This window comes from Drepanopeziza brunnea (assembly GCF_022702325.1).
Source record: "Drepanopeziza brunnea f. sp. 'multigermtubi' strain 214-2 chromosome Unknown ctg9, whole genome shotgun sequence".
NCBI classification, from domain to species: Eukaryota; Fungi; Ascomycota; class Leotiomycetes; order Helotiales; family Drepanopezizaceae; genus Drepanopeziza; species Drepanopeziza brunnea.
The window spans coordinates 803,738-822,839 of NW_027094072.1; the positions used below are offsets into that span (position 1 = coordinate 803,738).

General features: G+C 50.4%; 5 protein-coding genes across 5 annotated transcripts; 4 read left to right on the plus strand and 1 right to left on the minus strand.

Moving 5' to 3' along the window:
* Positions 1-4,564: 4,564 nt before the first annotated feature.
* Positions 4,565-6,702, plus strand: L3040_005644 (uncharacterized protein; the record flags this gene model as incomplete). Its single annotated transcript, XM_066154594.1, has 6 exons — positions 4,565-4,751; positions 4,808-5,016; positions 5,183-5,435; positions 5,539-6,152; positions 6,239-6,455; positions 6,521-6,702. The coding sequence occupies 6 exons, from the start codon at positions 4,565-4,567 to the stop codon at positions 6,700-6,702; spliced, it is 1,662 nt and encodes a 553-aa protein (XP_066011446.1).
* Positions 6,703-7,170: 468 nt separating this feature from the next.
* On the minus strand, positions 7,171-7,905 carry L3040_005645 (uncharacterized protein; the record flags this gene model as incomplete). The annotated part of the gene is made up of 1 exon (XM_007295768.1): positions 7,171-7,905. The coding sequence occupies one exon, from the start codon at positions 7,903-7,905 to the stop codon at positions 7,171-7,173; it is 735 nt and encodes a 244-aa protein (XP_007295830.1).
* Positions 7,906-8,285: 380 nt separating this feature from the next.
* On the plus strand, positions 8,286-9,849 carry L3040_005646 (uncharacterized protein; the record flags this gene model as incomplete). The annotated part of the gene is made up of 2 exons (XM_007295767.1): positions 8,286-8,674; positions 8,757-9,849. 2 exons carry the CDS (start codon positions 8,286-8,288, stop codon positions 9,847-9,849), a joined length of 1,482 nt encoding a protein of 493 aa, XP_007295829.1.
* A 4,112-nt stretch (positions 9,850-13,961) lies between these two features.
* Positions 13,962-15,989, plus strand: L3040_005647 (uncharacterized protein; the record flags this gene model as incomplete). The annotated part of the gene is made up of 4 exons (XM_007295765.1): positions 13,962-14,153; positions 14,208-15,171; positions 15,218-15,691; positions 15,742-15,989. 4 exons carry the CDS (start codon positions 13,962-13,964, stop codon positions 15,987-15,989), a joined length of 1,878 nt encoding a protein of 625 aa, XP_007295827.1.
* A 2,283-nt stretch (positions 15,990-18,272) lies between these two features.
* On the plus strand, positions 18,273-19,064 carry L3040_005648 (uncharacterized protein; the record flags this gene model as incomplete). Its single annotated transcript, XM_007295764.1, has 2 exons — positions 18,273-18,387; positions 18,508-19,064. The coding sequence occupies 2 exons, from the start codon at positions 18,273-18,275 to the stop codon at positions 19,062-19,064; spliced, it is 672 nt and encodes a 223-aa protein (XP_007295826.1).
* Positions 19,065-19,102: the final 38 nt, after the last annotated feature.

The window sequence follows — 19,102 nt, forward strand, 5'->3', positions numbered from 1 at the left end:
AGCTCGGAACCGTCACGGGTATGGATCTAGCTCAAATGATCAAAGCCTACTTTCCAAAATGGCTTAATATTTTTCTCTGGTTCGTTGCGGAAGCTTCAATTCTTGCCACCGACATTGGTCAGGTGATTGGCACTGCCATTGCTATCAACATTCTGGTACCAAAGATCCCCTTGGTGGCTGGATGTGCCTTGTCTATTGTGGATACGCTCTTCATCCTCTACTTCTATCGACCCGATGGATCGATGAGGGCCCTTCGCTATTTTGAGCTCTTCGTTGGAACTTTCGTTGTGGCCATCTTTATTTGCTTCTGCATTGAGCTCTCGTACATCACCAATACTCCGGTTGGACACGTTTTCAAGGGTTTCCTGCCATCCAAGACCATTTTCAAAGGAGAAGGGTACATCATCTATCTTTCAGCGTAGATTCCGGCCCGGAACTGATGGATTACAGACTTTATCAATCATGTGCCATTCTCGGAGGTACTCTCATGCCTCACACAATCTACTTAGGAACTGGACTCGCCCAGCCACGGCTCCGCGAATTCGATGTCAGAAATGACACCTATAAAGAAGAACCTACCAATTCTAGCCCTTCCGCCCGCAAGCTCTACAAACCATCTCTCTCGGCCATCAAAGCTTGCATGAACTACTCGATCGCCGAGCTCATCATCACCTTGTTCATCGTTTCCATCTTTGTCAACTCCGCCATTCTTATTATTGCCGCTGCACAACTGACAGAAGAAGCGGACGATGCAGATCTATGGGGAATGTATGAGCTGTTCCGAGAGACGATTTCGCAGGCTGCTGCAACGATCTTCGGACTATCGCTGCTGTTCTCCGGTATCAGTGCGGGAATCGTGGCCACGATGGCAGGTCAGATGGTCTTTGAGGGGGCATTCAACTGGACCATTCGCCCATTCTACCGCCGTCTCATTACGCGGACGGTTGCTCTCATTCCAGGTATCATCATCGCAGCGGCCTTGGGTCGGGACGGCGTGACGGCTGCTTTGAATGGCGCCAATGTTGTTCTCTCCGTGGCGCTGATCTTCCTCACTTTCCCGCTAATCTGGTTTACGAGCTTCAACAGGTACATGATGGTGGAAACTGAGGGTGGAACGAGTGTCGCAACGCTGGATACCATGGATTCGTGCGATACGGAGAGAGCCGCGCCTGAGAATCCGAGGGTTAGCTTGGCTAACAACTGGCCAACACTGATCGCAGGATGGATCATCTGGTTCATCATTGCTTTCATGAATGTTGCTACTTTGACATTACTTGGTTTGGGTGTTGTGGAGGCAGACTAGATCAAGGGGGTTGCGGAAACAATAATCTCAAAAACATCGCTGCATTTCACGGGTGATGGGTTTCAAGAGTTGGAGCGTAGGGGTGTCAATTTTTGGCATTGGCATTTCTGAGTACGCAGAACGAAATTTGATGATAAGCGTGTTCGACTTCTTGATATCTCTTTTGCAAGGCCGCTTGACCCGATAATTCCAGTGTCATCAATGCTTCCTTAACTTAACCTTGAAGACGCTCTGTTGATCCATCTCAATTATCCATACGTACGATGGATCCATGGTCAACTCAATCCCCAGACACCCTCCCTCCAGTGTCTTTGGGGAAACCACCCGCCTGCAAACATCCCGCTCCAACAACAACACCTACATACCCATCAAGGCAAACCCTGGCCGTGCTACATACCCGCCCCCTCTCTCGTCTCGCTCTGCTTCCAAACAAGCCCTCGACTTCCCGAGCCGACAATCCTCCCGGGACGTGGCGAGTACCGTATCGCTCTCCATCGTGTTCGTCTCGTCCCGTGCCAGTCCGCTTTTGTTTTCCCCCGAAGTTAGGGGTGTTCAGATGGAGGGAGGGAGGGAGTTGTACGTTGTAGACGACGACGAGGAGGAAGAGGAGGAAGAGGAGGAGGAGGAGGAGGAGGGATGGAGGCACAGCTAGCTAGGTAGCTCTAGATGGTGTTTTTTTTTTTTTTTTTTTTTTTTTTTATATCGTGATTCGTCCATCCCCCCGCGGGCGGGGGGGACTTGGGATTTAAAGCCAACGATATCTTTTCAAGCGACAAGAATATCGGGAGTGAAACAAAAACAGAGCGGAAAGTAGGGGGGGGGGGGGGGGGGGGGGGGGGGGGTGGAATATGGAAATAAAAAGATGGAAAAAAAAAAGGAAGAAAAAAAAACGCCAAAACTCAACTGGACGCCCATATACTATCATGGGGGTCCCAGTCTACAAACCTAATTGAATAGGTTTTTCGATATGTGGCGAGGTGTATCAAACTGGATTTTCTACGCCTACGGATGTTACTGGCTCGATGGGTTGAGACCACTGAGCCATACCTACCAGTTTGATGGCATGGATGGTGGTGTTGGGGTATATGAAGGGGTTAGTGGGGTTTTGGGCCGGACGACTTGTGCATTCAATTCGATGGGAGAGGTGCTTTCGACGCGATAGAATAGTTAGCTCTATTTATGAGAAGTCGAGTGATGTGAAGGAAAGAAACGACCCTATCGATAATATAAATATATATATTCAAGTAGGGAAATGAAGATTTTGGGCAAAGTCGAACATTTTGATGGCGAAGAAGACTTGTTTCTTTTTTTTTAAAGGTTGTTCTCATTTTGCTCTTACAGCCTTCGTCGGTCGGCTTATCTGCAAGGTGCTAATAGCAGGTGAGCTGAACTTACTGTGCAGGCTGTGATTGACAGCTGGCTCTAGGAGAGGTACAGGCTATCGGTCTAATCAACGCCGGCAGTACCGGAGGAGGAGTTTGTCAGATAAAAAAAACAAGCTGGCTTTTTGAACGAAGTTGGATCTCTCCAGCTCGAAATGGCTCAATTTTTGGTTTTTTGATATATATATATATATATATATATATATATATATATATTGGAATCAGTCTGCTCTGACCACCCTCGCACCACGATAATCTGCGGCATCGAATAGTGATCATCATATCGATTAATCAGCGTTAATTATGGGACTATCAGCTTTGCATAGATGTCTTTTTCAAATGCATCAAAGGTCTGGAGAGATTGATACTTTGAAGTGAAAGGGGTGGAATCGGCAGTTAAGCGAAAATGTGCCTCTTCAAGCTGGAGGGGATAGACTGCCATTCATTCCACTCTTGCGCTTGTCGATTTGCCGCACCCTGCAACAGCTGGTCCCGAAGTTACCATGTCCAGTCATATCTGGAGAGATGCCGCGGTCAGTAGGAAAATAAAGCAGACTCGAAATCTTCAACCCGAAAATAAACAACGCCGTGGGATGTTGCGCCGAGAATGATTCTTGGATATTTGGCGCGCACAATATTCGCTACCATATGTAAACCGCAGTACAAGTAGGACGTCGATATAGAAATCATCCAGTCGCACGCTATGATTGAGAGAGTACAAAGTTGAATAGCCGATGTGAATTTCAAAGTGGGTTGGCTATGCTGCTGGACCTGTTGGAAAAAGCAACGATGTCTCGTATTTAAATATACGGATTACCCTTCAGGTCCGTGATCTATGTCTTAAACCGAGAATCAGAGGGGCGAAACAGAAGTTTGAGATTTAGGATCTAGAAAACAAATGAAAGGAGGCATTTGCGTGTTTGTGTGGACTGGTATTGTATCTCGATGGTCGTGTCGCAAAACTCAATTGATTTTCTTCGAAAAGGCTTGATGCGATACCATGATAACCACTTTATCCATCTTTCTCGAGAGAATATTTGGCACTTGGGGACCATGTATGTTATGTCATTCGCTGTCGTTCACATACCTGCCGCGTTACTATCATGAATTTCTGCGAGATCTTCAGCTACGCACTACCCGCTTGATAGGGCCCAGGTGGGAAGGTGACAGATGACATTCTTTATACTATTGGAGCGGAGAATACATATCGCGTGGAGCTGGCGGCCCAGGGAAAGCTTGTGTTGACCATGAATAGTAACGCTTTGCCCTTGCTTATCCTGACAACCCCATTTATGCGCGGCGTTATCTTCTGGTCACTCAGCTACCGTTACTGATATGACCAAGGCGATTAGTACGGAAGAGAGGCACAGCGAAAATGTCGGCTTCCTCCAAGCTCGTTGGAGAAGCCATCCCACCGCCGGTACATCTGTTGGGCTCCAGTCCAAGCTTTATGCAGCAGGTTCCAAAAAGCTTGACTCGAGACCAAGACATGCCGTCGACGCTGCGCGCGCTAGATCGAGTATGGAAGCACTTACTGTCGAACGGCTAGCGAGAAGCCGCTGCTATCTTTGAAGCCTAACCTGACACGGTAGATGATCCTGGAGATCTCTGGACCGGGAAGATACGATGCAAGGTCCGAATGTGCCTCGGACAGTTACCGAGGACGGATGAGGGCTGATATAGGTAGTTCGGAGTGCAGTCTGCTGGTTCTTCTTGTATGATAGCTGATTTGCCCTCGTCATCGGATAGCTAGTAGTGGAGTAGATAGAGGATGAAATTCTTAAAAGCCCCGGGGACCCCGCTGTCTGTCATTTCTATCCCGCCCCTCTTGTTTGTTGCGAGTTGTAAATTTCATTGAGTTTTCGGCTTCGAATTCAGGATGCGTTGCTCAACCATTCTTATTTCCGCTCTCGCAGTTGCTGCTGGTATAGCTTCTGCTGCTGGGCACTCTGGCCGAAGTCTGAAGCATGTCGGGAAAGCAGACAAGCCTCGCAAGATGCAGGAGAGAGATCCCCAGATGCATCAGCGTCGTGATACTGCTCGTTATCTGACCAATTCTACCGCCAGTATGTACTATCAAGCCCTTACCATCTGGGAGAACGAAATCTCATCGGACTTTCAGAGTACACCGTCAACGGTACAGGGATTCCAGATGTGGACTTTGATATCGGAGAGTCTTACGCTGGATTAATGCCAATATCAAAGGCAGCAAACGAGAGTAGCCAGCTCTACTTCTGGTTCTTCCCGTCAGAGAATCCTGAAGCGAGTGACGAGATCTTGATCTGGCTCAATGGAGGCCCGGGATGCTCATCTCTTGAGGGTCTTCTTCAGGTATATATTGTCCTTTTAAAGATCCTTTAAACAACCTATCGGAAGAAGGTCCAGGTTCGGCGTCAACTTCTAGTGTCCTTGGCCTAACGAGATTGAAGCTTCGACGTCCTAACGAATATTGTCAAAGTTTGTGAATTCGTAGAACGATTACTAACTCCAATCGTAGGAGAACGGACCCTTCCTCTGGCAATACGGAACCTACAAGCCAGTCCCTAATCCATACAGCTGGGTCGAATTGACGAACGTTGTTTGGATTGAGCAGCCTGTTGGGACCGGATTCTCTCAAGGCACACCTACCGCTACCGATCAGACGATGGTAGCCGAGCAGTTCCTAGGATTTTGGAAGAATTTTATGGATACGTTCGCCTTGCAAGGGCGTAAGGTCTTCATTACTGGCGAAAGCTTTGCTGGTTATTATGGTGAGTTCATCATCCCAACCCTTCTCTGACACTGAGTGGAAGCCATAATAAACCCATCTTGACAAAAACCTAAGCGAGAATATGCTGACGATTACTTCCACAGTGCCATACATCGCAGACGCCATGCTGAACAAGAACGACACGACCTACTTCAACGTCGAAGCAACCATGATATACGATCCTTCCACCTCATCCGACCAAATCCAAGAGCAAATCCCCGCCGTCCAGTTCATAGACTACTGGTCCGGCCTCCACCCCTTCAATGACACCTACAACGCCTTTCTGCACAACATGTCCGACTCCTGCGGCTACACCTCCTACCTAGAGAAATACCTGACCTTTCCGCCCCCGGGTCCGTTCCCCGTCGAGCTCCCCGGCACGGACGAGAACGGCCGCACGACGGACGACTGCGACGTCTTCGACGCCATCTTGTACGAGATCTTCTGGCTCAACCCGTGTTGGGATATCTACCAGGTGGCGACTACGTGCCCGCAACTGTGGGATGTACTTGGGTTTCCGGGGAGCCAGACGTATCTGCCGGAGGGCGCGACGATCTATTTCAACAGGACGGATGTGCAGAAGGCGATTAATGCGCCGCTTGGGAACTGGGATGAGTGTTCGGATGGGGTGCTGACTACGGATAACTCGCCTCCGTCGGGGTTGAGTGTGCTTCCGGGGGTTATTGAGAGGAGTAAGAGGACTGTTATTGGGCATGGGGTGAGTCGTCGTGCTGTGCCTTACTCTCTCTTTCTCTCTCTCTCTCTCTCTCTCTCTGATGCAACCTGTTCATAATACCCCAACAGGCTCTCGACATGGTCCTCATCTCCAACGGCACCCTCCTCATGATCCAAAACATGACCTGGAACGGCGCCCAAGGCTTCACGCAAAAGCCTTCCGACCCCTTCCTCGTTCCCTATCACGATGATATCAGTCCCTCCACCCTAGCTGGATCCGGAGTCTTGGGGACAACCCACACAGAGCGCGGCCTGACCTGGGTCAGCATCGATCTCTCCGGCCACAGTAAGCCTTCACCCCCCTCCCATCAAGCCCTGGATAAATCGCACGCCGGCTGATATCATCGAAAGTGGTCCCGCAATATGCCCCATCGGCATCTTACAGACATCTCGAGTTCCTGCTTGGCAGGATCGATAGTCTGTCGTCGAATGCCTCGTTTACGGCGATGCCGTTCCAGCAGCCGGATGCGACGTTTGGTAATGAGACGGCGCAGCCGACGAAGAGGGGGAGGGGTGCTGAGTTGGAGTTTTAGAGGTTTGTGTTATAATACTTTGGGTAAATCGGTAGATGAACTTGCATGTAGGATACTGAAAGTTATGTGAGGATACATATTAAGTTTGGATATGGAAACTGAAGATTGTGGTTGGAATATTGAGGCAAGCTAAGTACAAGTCAACATGTAATCGGCGAATATTCAAACAGATTTTCAAAGCCAGAAAGAGTCTGAACAACCAAAATTTCCACACCTGCTGTGGTTTGACGCTTCATTTTTCTCCTGGCGCGTGCGCTGCTGGAAAGGAAAGGACTGACATTTTACATTGAAAGAGTGGACTAGTGAGCCAAAAACGCCTGAATACCTGCCCCAGACTCCTCGCTTCCAGGATGTATTTGTACAACAAGCGACATGCGCTGAAATACATCCTCATAAAAATCTCCTTCCATCCTCGTTTCTTATGTATTGGTATCGACACGGTCGTATGGTATCATCTTTCGCACCCCTTCAGGCGCCCTCCTTTCCAAAACTCATCCTCTCCTTATCCTTCCTCATCCCATCCAGCACGGCCACCAAGCCCCCATTTCTCAACCTCTCCAAAACAACATTCATACCCTCCTTACTCTTCGCCAGCCCATTCTCTGTCTTACGACTCGCAATGGCCTCAATACTTCTCTGAATCCCACTCGTACTCCAGCTCGCCAGAAACCCCTTCTTCGGCTCATCCCCCTCCTCACCCACACCCACTTCCCCTTTTCTCGTCGCCCTCGCCCTCAGCCGGTCCCCAAGCCGGCTGCGAAACATGACGGTTGTAACGACGCCTGTAGTTCCAGCACCAACGCTGAAATCCTCGCCCTCGTCCACAGGAACCTGGCGTCTGTACTCCTGCTTCTCCACCACGCTCAGTATACCAGTCCAATCGAGGTTCTTGCTCTCGGTCCTCATCCATCCTTCTTTCACATCGATGATGCTGGTTTCGAGGATGTAGCTTTCGGAACGCCCGCCACTCACGTTCCCCAGCACAGATTGCGGCAGCAGTTTCAGCACCGCAGAAGGCAGCCGTGAGGACTTTCGGTGGACGCGGAGGGTGTGAAGACGGCCTGCGGCGTCGGTGCTGCGCGATATGACATCGGTGGAGAGGACGTGGGTGCTGTACGGGTTGGGGTAGCGGAGGAAGTAGGCGAGGGTCACGGCGGGAAAAGAGTAGTCGTAGGAGAAGGAGGACTCGTTGAACTTGACCATTATGATTGATTGATGTTTGGAGGAGATACGAATTGATGTGTAGCAGGTATTGGAGAGGAGAGGAGAGGAGAGGAAGGGAGGGGAGAAGAGACAGGTGGTGTGGTGTGGTATGATGTGGTGGGTGCCTGAGCGGATGGATGACGCTGTGGATGCGCATTAATTCTCCGGATTAATTGTCAAATCGGCCAATCATCGGTAATACCCCAGATTCTGACCCCGATCAGGTCTAGCGCCTAGGAGTTGTTCCGAGCTGTACGGAGTAGCTACCGTACTCCGTACATACCCCCACCAGTACCCCTCGCCAAAATTCTTATCGATCTCTTCTTGACACCTCCCCCTTTCAAAACTACAACAACAACAACAACAACAACACTCTCAGAATGGCCGACCCCGACCCCGAACCCACAGCCACAGCAGCGCTGGCTGCAGATGCGCCCGTCCCAGCCACGGGAACGAAGCAGAGTATCGATCCATGGAATGTATCCGGAGAAGTCGGCGTTGACGGTGTCACCAAAGCCATTAACTACATGTCTCTAATCGACGAGTTTGGCACCAAGAGGATTCTCGAAGAGGACCTGAAGCGATTCGAGCAAGTGACGGGGAAGAAGCCGCATCGGTTTATGCGGAGAGGCATCGTGTTCAGTCATCGTGACTTGAATCTGATTTTGGATCGCCATGAGAAGGGGGAGCCGTTCTTCTTGTACACGGGGCGGGGACCGAGTAGTGACAGTATGCACATTGGACATACTGTCCCTTTCGAATTTACGAAGTGAGCGCTGCTCTCCAACATCTGCGAACTCACTGCAGCTACAATCGAGTTGTCAATTCGGATAGTTACTGATGACTCACAGGTGGCTACAAGATGTGTTCGATGTACCCCTGATAATCATGATGACCGACGACGAGAAGTACCTCTTCTCAGAGAAACGCACAATTGAGGAAGTCCAGAGATATACCAAGGGAAATGCAAAGGACATCATTGCCGTCGGCTTCGATCCCAAGAAGACATTCATCTTTAGCGACTACGAGTATATGGGAGGAGCGTTCTACCGGAACGTTACACGAGTCGCGAAGCACGTCACTCTAAATGTTGCAAGAGCTGTTTTTGGTTTCGACGGAAGCTCCAACATTGGCAAAGTCCACTTCGGAGCCATCCAAGGTGCTACATCGTTCGCATCCTCTTTCCCCCATATCTTTGGCGACAACGAAGCTGTCACCAACTTAATTCCCTCCCTTATTCCCTGCGCCATCGACCAAGACCCCTACTTCCGCATGACACGAGATGTCGCAGCCCGCCTCCACTTCGCCAAGCCAGCTCTCATTCATTCGCGGTTCCTCGACGCCCTTCAAGGCCCAGGCTCCAAAATGAGCGCTTCTGTTGACACTTCTGCAATCTTCATGGCGGATGATCCTGCCAAGATCAAGAACAAGATCAACAAATATGCATTCAGCGGCGGAAAGGTCTTGGTGGAGGAGCATAGAAGGGATGGTGGAGACTGCGAACAAGACGTCTCGTATCAGTACCTGACGTTCTTCCTCGAGGACGACGCAGAGCTCGAGCAGATCCGCCAAGACTACTCTAGTGGAAGGATGTTGACGGGAGAGCTCAAAGCACGATGTATCAAGGAGTTGCAGGACTACGTAAAGGGCTTCCAAGAGCGGAGGGCGAAAGTCACTGACGAGGTTGTGGCTGATTTCTTCAATGCCAAGAAGCTGGAGTGGGTGGGAAATCCGAACCCGATTGTGACGGCTCAGGAGAGCGAGACAGCTCCTGCTGCGGATGGGGCAGCAAATGGGGGACCGGTGCCATTGACGCAGAATCAAATGAAAAAGTTGGCCAAGGAGAAGCAGAATGCTGAGAAAGCTGCTGCGAAGAAGGCCGCGAAGGAGGCCGAGAGGGCGGCCAAGGAAGCTGCGAAGACGGCTTCGGCGAGCGCTGCATGACGGTAGGGTTCATATAGCGATGATGGATGACTATGATGATGCAATGTAGAGTGCGACACAATACCCAGCTGGATGTATAGCTAATGATAAGCTGTAGCTCCCGTTACACCTCACTGTTGTGTTGGAGTGCGTCAAATATGTTTATTTCGGATCTATGGGGGATGTGGCGACCGGCAATTCGTCTTGGTCCCTATCTTGTAAGGTGGTGGCTGTTGGCAAATTGTTTCCGATGCTATCCGTCAAAGATGTGTCAAACTGCTGAAAAGGCTGTGGCCGGCTTGTATCGCATCAAGTTCTGATGCTTCATGTTCAATGATCATAAAGACTTCAGACTTTGTAGCTGTAGCCATATTAGAAATATGCATTTTCGGCCTAGGCATCCGTCTCAGTCTCGACAACGTAAACTTGGCAGCCATCCCAGCCATCGCAATCTTCAAGGCAGCGAAGTCCTCGAGGGAACGAAAGGACAGTTCTCGTCGAGTCCCCCAAAAGTTTATGTTCCGGCCTTCCCGGGTTTGGGGATTGAGAAAGGCAGAGATGCATGAGGAAATGTGGCTTCAGAATTCGTTCGCTGTTCAGGGATGATGTTCTCCTCTTCTTTCTCACTCGGATCCTGGAGGCGATGAAAGTATCGGTGAGCTTGTCTGGGATGTGCATATGGTTTGCATTCCCGATATTCGGAAGGAGAAGAGCAACAGAGTAGAGACAGACGAGCGGTCTTCAGACTGCAATGACAGTTGCAAAGTCCTTTGCTAGCGAAAGCAGAAAAGATACTTTTGGTTAATCAGAGCGGGGGCCGTGTTCCAGGGGATCAAATGCTTCTTTCCGAGGAGTTGGTTCGGTTCCAGGGAGGTGGTTCGGTTCCACTTGAGCTCTCGGCTACAGCGATTCTGATGAAAGTATGTATGTGACTGCTTTCCCTCAATCCGGTAACAGGGTAACCAGGGAACCAAATCAACGCCTCGGATCTTTGGATAAGGAGCAAACTAAGAGATTGTTGCCGATAATAAGTGTCATACTGCCTATCCTAAATCCGCCAGATCCTCAAAAGAATATGGCCCGACTTTTTGATCTCCCTCGATAACCTCTGTGAGACGCATATGGTGCTTGGCCATGGTGAAGGAAGTTGCTCTCCCGAAGCTCGCTCGATGCAGCTGAGGAGAAAAGGGGGCGAGGGAATCGATACGGAGCATGGCATTGGATCTCCTCAGGAATACCACGCCAAGTTCTTTGGGGGGTGGAAGGAGCCAGGGAATATCAACATTCCGTATGTTTGAAATCGAACGAGGAGGAACTCCACCAAGATCGGCTCGATGCAGCATTCAAGATACCCAAAATCTCTGAGATAACCGCTTGTGCACGAACTTCCAAGAGGTTGCAGCCCATAGCTTTGTAGTCAAACACGTCTCAGGGGAGGATTTCGACTTAGATTGGCTCGATGCACTCGTAGAGACAAGAGATCTTCAAACAAAAGTTAGTCTGGGAACTCGCAAACATGTGGATACCCCCGGTCTCGAGTAACTTGCAAATTCCAGTCCTGATATCTGGCGACAAAGCTTTCTATGTGAGCATGCGACCGGATATGATCTAGAAGTCGGCCCCAACTTCTCTAATTGGCTTCGACCATTTGGTATTATCAGCACCACCGACACATGATCACTTACCCCTTGGATTGAAGAAGTCTAGAATCCTCAAATTTCTGTTGAAATTCCGCTATAGGACGGACGTGGTCGGTGTCCTTTCAGTAAGAGAACAATATTAAGCGGGGGAACAATATTAAGGGGTAGCTAAGCGAGAACAATACTAAGCTTTCCGCTTTCAACATCACAACTTCAACCTTCTAGAATAGTCAGATATACTTCAAAACAAAGCAGTACTGCTTTGTTGATTCCCATCGACTCTCATGGGAACAAGGCAGTAAGGAGGCGAGTACAAGCCAGGAGGGCCCGAAACGCTCAGAAAAAAGATGACTTCACTGCTATGAGTGGTCACCACGAGAAACCCCTTGTCCGAAGATACTGGAGATGGCTCCTGCCCGAAATCAGAGTGGCTAGCCTCTCAAAACAAGTAGGTGAAGAACTGCTTACTGGAATTTCTATAAAGTCTCGCTGCTCGCCCTCCAGAATACTTCTTTCCTCACCATCAATACATTCGCTCTTACACAAACACACACACTCAAACAAACTTTCTTCAAGAAAACCCCCCCAATCTACAACATGGCTCAACGCGGAGGACAATTTTGCAACGTGCAACGTGCCGGTGGGCAGTTCTGCAACGTGCAACGTGCCGGTGGACAATTCTGCACCGTTCAGCGTGCCGGTGGACAGTTCTGCACCGTCCAGCGTGCCGGTGGACAGTTCTGCACCGTCCAGCGCGCCGGTGGACAGTTCTGCACCGTTCAGCGATCCTAAATACTCCCCGGCCACCAAACCACATACACGCCGCTCTAGCGCCTACCATGCGAACACCCAACCGAAGATGACTTGACAACAACACCCCTCGTTATCCTTCCGCATGCCTCGCAGGACCCAGCACAGCGGCTTAGTACGTGGCCGCCACAGTATTCGATCCGATGGCTCGACTCTCTCGAGCTTTCGTTACACTTCACACTCACATACATACACGATAACAACAACAAAAAAAAAAATCGCTTCTACGATGGACTGTTTGATAATATAGGCAGGGCGGCCAAGAAGACTGGCACGTTGGTCTCTCTTGGCTCGCAACTGTTCTTTTTTCTCCCCCCGGGGATTTACGCTTCGATGGGATGGATATAGGGGATCTCTTCCGGACGCGACTCTTGTGCACGAGAGGAGGGGATGGATGGAGGTTTCTATTTGGGATAGGCACTGGGCATAGATCGCAGCATTTAGACAAGAATAACATGCATTTTTTGTCCTTAAAAATTGATTTGCTTGAGACTTGAATGTGAGATATCGATTGACACGGGTAGGACTTCAGTTTTGGCAGCTGGCATTAGATATGGCCTGAATGATTAGAGGAATGCACCAGAATGAAGATAAGAGTGTTGCTGGTGTTTGAGGGCCTTGGGGAAGGTTTTAACATAGTATCGTAACGTGGAATCGATGGCCGAGCGTTGGGTCTCACTTGACAATACACGATACCGCGTGCTGGGGATGTTAGAATTGCACAATGTTCCAAAATCGAGTATTGATGCAGAGTATAGACGTCAATAAACTTCTGTGGCAATAACAAAAAATGAATGTATGTATGTCTTTGAAGAAACAAATAATAAGAAGTGTTTTTTCTGCCCCTGGAGTAGCAAAACTAACAAGCAACCCGACCTGCCCGCTCGTGGGAAGAATTAGGCGCGCCAGGTTAATCTTTGCCGCATATCAGAGAGAGGGAGCGAGCCCAAGTCCGATATGAGCTGACGTTGAATAGCTTGCCATTCGTTTCGTAAATACAGAGTGGTGGCTATGACCGAAGTCAGTACTGAGCAAAGCTGGGGCATTCAACTGTTGTGGTCTTCAGCACTTTATCAGGAGGTACAAATAACATACTTGACCTTGGGTGCATAGTATGGATCTGATCTAGCCATTTCCTTAAATGCAAATGAGTGAGATGGATTTGATTCTTCCATAATGCGCACCTGGAGAGCTAACACGGTGCCTGTCCAAGGACACCCGATCGTTTATTGACTTGTAAATAAAGCAGCTTCGCTAAGAGCAATGTTGAGAGCTGGCGACCAAAATATGTAGATGATCCTTCAGTCCTCTGAATTGAAACGATCCTATTGTTAAGCGATGTTTCTGAAGTTTCCTAATTAGATGTTTGAGTTTGTTCAAAGGTGAGGTGGATTTTAAGCTCCAAGGTACATTATGTGGACTCGAGACTTGAAGGATGAAATGGAGGCCCATCTAAGCGAGCCGACGGTTAGGGGGGCGGGCGCTAGCGGAACAGGTTTTGGCCTAGCGCGGTTTATCCGCCGAGAGCTCGGATGGATGGTGATCTTTTTCTTGGTCGAAGCTCGTCGACCTAAGTGAACATAATCTCACCGCGAAACCGCCATCTGCTACCATCAATTAGTCTTTGTTGTTTCTTTCTTCTTCTTGATCTGTACCTTCTCTTAATAATCCATTTTCGCACATATGGCCGCCCCCGGACCAATTCCTGCTGGGAGGAGCGTCCCCATGCCGGATTTCGCGTCGTCGGGACCTCCCTCATCCGTCTGGGACCGCATATCAACATGGGCCGCTGAGAACAAGGCGGTGGTGTACACAATTGCTGGAGTTGCAGTGGTGGTCTCAGGAGCTGGAGTTGCATACTATTTGACTGACTCGGTATGCTAATCCCATGCGCCCTTGCCGATCATAGCTGACATGAAACTTTTGTAGAAACCCAACACAGCTGGACGAGACTCGCCCAAGAAGCCGAAGAAAGAGAAGCGGAGGAAAAAGGATGAGGAGAAGAAGGCCGCAGATCCTGAGAAGGGAACACCGAAGCCCGAACGCAAGGCACCAACAGTCGAGACCGTGGAAGAACTCCCAGAAGTGAGCGAATTGACTGTGGGAAACCTTTCTGAGAAAGAGAGAAAGGAGTACGCTGCGAAGCTGAAGGCTGCCGGAAATACCGCATATGGAGCGAAGAACTACGATAAGGCCATCGATCTGTACGGCAAAGCGATTCTTTGCAAGCCCGACGCAATCTTCTACTCCAACCGCGCTGCGTGCTACAACGCTCTCAATGAATGGGATAAGGTCATTGAAGACACCACCGCTGCCATCAACCTCGACAATGAATACGTGAAGGCCTTGAACAGACGAGCACATGCTTACGAGAACCTTGACAAGTTCAGCGAAGCTCTCCTCGATTTCACTGCTAGCTGTATTATCGATGGGTTCCGCAACGAGGCCAGCGCCCAATCCGTTGAGCGCCTTCTTAAAAAAGTTGCAGAAGCCAAAGGAAAGGCAATACTCGCGAGCAAGGACAAGAGACTTCCCAGCCCAACTTTCGTCACAAACTACCTGCAAAGTTTCCGAGCTCGACCCCCGCCAGCTGGATTAGAGCTGGATGCCGAAATTGAGGAAGGAACTGGCAAGGCACAGTTGCAAATTGGTCTACGTGCAATGGAGAAGAAGACTGGTGATGGGTACGAGGAGGCTGCGGCTGCTTTCGACAAGGCTCTGGACTTCGATGATCTCGCAGAGCACGAAGCCTTTGCGTATAACATGCGTGGAACATTCAGATACCTTCGTGGAGAGAACCTTGAAGCATTGAGTGATTTGACGAAGAGTGTTGATCTGCAACCTGGATTGACTCAAAGTTTCATCAAGCGCGCCAGCATGCACCTGGAACTCGGTATGTGGAAAAGAATCGTTGAATGAGCTCAGCTAACAAAACCCAGGAGAAAAGGATCTTGCTGCCGAGGACTTTGCGAAGGCTATGGAGCAAAACAACGACGACCCCGATATCTACTACCACCGTGCCCAACTTCACTTTATTCTTGGAGAGTTTGCAGAGGCTGCCAAGGACTACCAAAAGTCCATCGACCTGGATAGAGATTTCATCTTCTCCCACATCCAACTCGGTGTCACTCAATACAAGATGGGATCGGTTGCCTCGTCGATGGCTACGTTCCGCCGATGTATCAAGAACTTCGATCAGGTTCCGGATGTGTACAATTACTACGGAGAATTGTTATTGGACCAGCAAAAGTACCAAGAAGCCATCGAAAAGTTCGACACTGCTGTGGAAATGGAGAAGCAGACTAAGCCTCTAGGCATGAACGTCCTTCCTCTCATCAACAAGGCTCTCGCCCTTTTCCAATGGAAGCAGGACTTCGCCGAGGCAGAGAAGCTTTGCCAGAAAGCCTTGATCAGTAAGTCATTGTCCAACATAAAGTGGAAGAAAACGCTAATCAGATTGTAGTCGACCCCGAATGCGACATCGCTGTTGCAACCATGGCCCAGCTCCTCCTGCAACAAGGAAAGGTGACCGAAGCACTGAAGTACTTCGAGCGAGCCGCTGACCTCTCGCGTACCGAGGGCGAGATCGTGAATGCCCTGTCTTACGCGGAGGCCACACGTACTCAGCTTGAGGTGCAAGAAAAGTATCCTCAGCTGGCTAACAAGCTGCAAGGGATGGGTGGAGGCTTGGGAGGAGCTGGCGTGCGCTAATCAGAACTATGTTGTAGGGCTTCTTGGTGTGCGTGGGATCGACGGGGAGGGTTTTGAGTATGCGTGGCACGACTAGGTGGGATGAGCGGTTTGAGGTCGACAGCTTGCAGACGTTTACTTTGTAACTGATACTCCACTCGCAGGAGAGTGTGTATAGTAAAGATGGAATGACCACTTTTCAACTATTTTTGACCTCCATGCAGCCTGGTTGCAGATCGATTCTGTCGCTGAAGCTGGTCAAGTGAGGCCAAGTCTGGGTCTCGGGAATAACAGGCGTTCCTTGGGCTGCCAGTGGCCTCTTCAATGTTGACCAAAATTAAATTGACCTGGTTGAGATTTTGCTTTGGATGTTTTATAGGGAGGAATATGTTGATTTGGCCGGCTGTCAGAAGCATCGGCTGTAGCCCATACCACGTCGTCGTACTTGTATCCAAGCCTTACACAAGCAGCGGCAAGGCGGCAAAATGCTCCTTTCCGCACCAACAGAAAGTCCGTCGGAAGCGAGTGCCAGCCCCTCGCGTCAAAGCCAACTCCCAGCAGACGCGCAAGTCATCGACTCTCGCCGGGTGCAAGTATCAGCGAGTTGGGTTTTCTTCACCCGCTCAGTTATTTTCTGTGTTATCTTGGGCTGGGTCCTGCCGTTACGTCGGATTATACTGCCCGTCTTTTTGGTAGCCATTCCCACTTTTTTTCTCGCGTCACACACAAGCAGCTACAGCTAGCTACAAGGCGTTTTGTTTACTTTACTCCATCCGACATTTCCCAGGTACCGACGAACATGATCAATCACGTATTAGCTCATTAAAGGTGCCCGCCTGAATTCCCTTCCTTCCCTTCTGCCTTTTTAGAACCTGTGACTCACACCGCTCAATTTCAGCTGCCTATATTAGAGAAAAGGGACGTCGCCAAATTAGCGGCCTCCGGCTCGGACTCTAAAGTACCTACGGATATATATACCAACCAGCCAGCCAGCACAGTCATCCCGGCGCCTGCAAATGACAAAATCCTCGCGCTTCTTCACCGGCGCCTTATCATCGTCAGCTTGAAGGCCGAGAAAAGCATCTAATGGATTAGGTCGGTAGGTAGGAAGGTATCGCCAGTAGGGAATGCTACATGTAAATTGATCTAGGAAGTTTGAAATGCAAACAAACACGTCTGCCGCTGCATCGAGAGACGCGATGCGATGTACGGAGTATGATCAACGCTACATGGACTTTAATCGTCGGTTTTGCCTGCCATGCTGCCTCGGCCTCGATCCTTGTAACCCGCATCCCCCCTTGGCCTTATTAAAAGCTTCTCCGTAGCTCTCTGGCCGTTTCTAAGATTACTCTCCCGCAGCGGCTACTCGGTTCTTCCAGAAAGTCTGAACCACGGAAAAAGAGAGTCAATTCAACAGGGGAAAGCAACCAACAAGAGAGTTGAGATTTGGTAACAAATGGAGAATTTATCGCCTAGACAACTCCACTTCTCTCCCCGTAGTTCGGACTTCTGGAAAAACCGAGAGATCGCGCTATATATGAACTTATAGGCTATTCTGAGTGGGTCTCTCCACAAGCGCCCCTACGAAGGATTGCCGGCAGCTGTGTACGGAGTATGCCGTTTGATTGGAATTTGCTTCTTCGGACCCGAGTGGGTGTGTAGGTGTGTACATCTTAACTTCGAACTTGCTGTTGGGTCTAAGGCCTGGGCTTCTTGAAGTATGATCAAGTCGGATTAGAATTGAGACTTCAAACAAACGACAAAAACTACATATAATGCACCGACTACCTACCACATAGAGGGGGTTGGTGGTGTGGGGCGTATGTGGGGGGGAGCGCAGGACACAAAAGCATGCCGGTCCAGGTCGGGGCCGATGCGTTTATGTAGTGCGCCTCTGCAATGCTTTTGTCTGTAAGTAGGAGAGCTGCGGAGGAGAATGTATAAGAACAAGAGCTGCCCAGTCCGGCGCTGCGGGGGAAGATGAGCGAGCTTTTCCTTGCGCGTCTCTTCTTCCATTGCTGATACCCACTTCTCGTATCACCGCGTCAACCTTTTCACCCTGTGCTCATCTACTTGATATCTCGTCGGGCCACTTCTGGCAGGATCTTCGCCAACGTATTGGTTTCACCTGTCCATAAAATCTCGCCATCGTTTTGGGACTACCAAGATTCGCCTATCTACGGTTGAGCTCTTCGCCTAATTCAAAACAAAAGCACGAACTCCCACAACAAAACAACGGCGCGCCCAAGCGCTGTTCCACCACCCCTCGCCGCCTCTCAATAACGCGAGAGCAAGATCTCCAAGATGCCTTCGCTGCGTTCCATCTGCGTCGGTCTCCTCATGACCCCTCTCCACCAATTCTCAAGCGCCACGCGAATTATAGTCGAACCATCAACATCACGAAACCCCACACTCCCCCGTAAGAACCCACACACTCCGAGCAGATAGATACAGCTCTTCACCCCTCCTCTCACCTCACTCAAGTTCCCCCTACCCAACCCCCCCAGAAAAGCCCCAGATCTAACATGCCCACTACTAGATGACGTCGTCCTCCCCGGGATAGACCTCAACTTCCGGTACGCGCTGATCGGACGCGGAACGCAAAACTACACCTGCGCCACCGCCTGCGGCCCGGCTGTCCCCGTCGGCGCAGTCGCCACCCTCTTCGACGCCACAGCCCTCGCCCGGCTCTCCCCCTCCATGCTGCACACCATCCCCCCTTTAGCCGTAGACCAGCCGATCCCGGCCGCCGGCGAGGCCTTCCAAGTCGGCACAGCCCCGCCCCTCATGCCCATCGGGCGGCACTACTTCGACGCGGCGGGCGTGCCGGTCTTCGAGCTGTCGGGCGTCAACAAGGTCCTGTACGCGACCCGGGCCGCCAACGTCTCGGCACCGGAGGGCTCGAATCCCGGAGCGGGCGGGCGGGGTCATGGAGCCGTTGACTGGCTGCTCCTGGTTGCGAAGCAGAACTACGTGGCGGAGAGTGTGGGGCTGGGTGCTGCGTACCGGGTCGTCACGGCTGGGGGGAAGGCCGTCTGCGATCGAGAGGGTGCGCAGCAGGTCGATTACGCGGCCGAGTATTGGTTTTACGCGTGATCCATCTCCTGGTGGGAGATGGGATGGGATGGGATGGG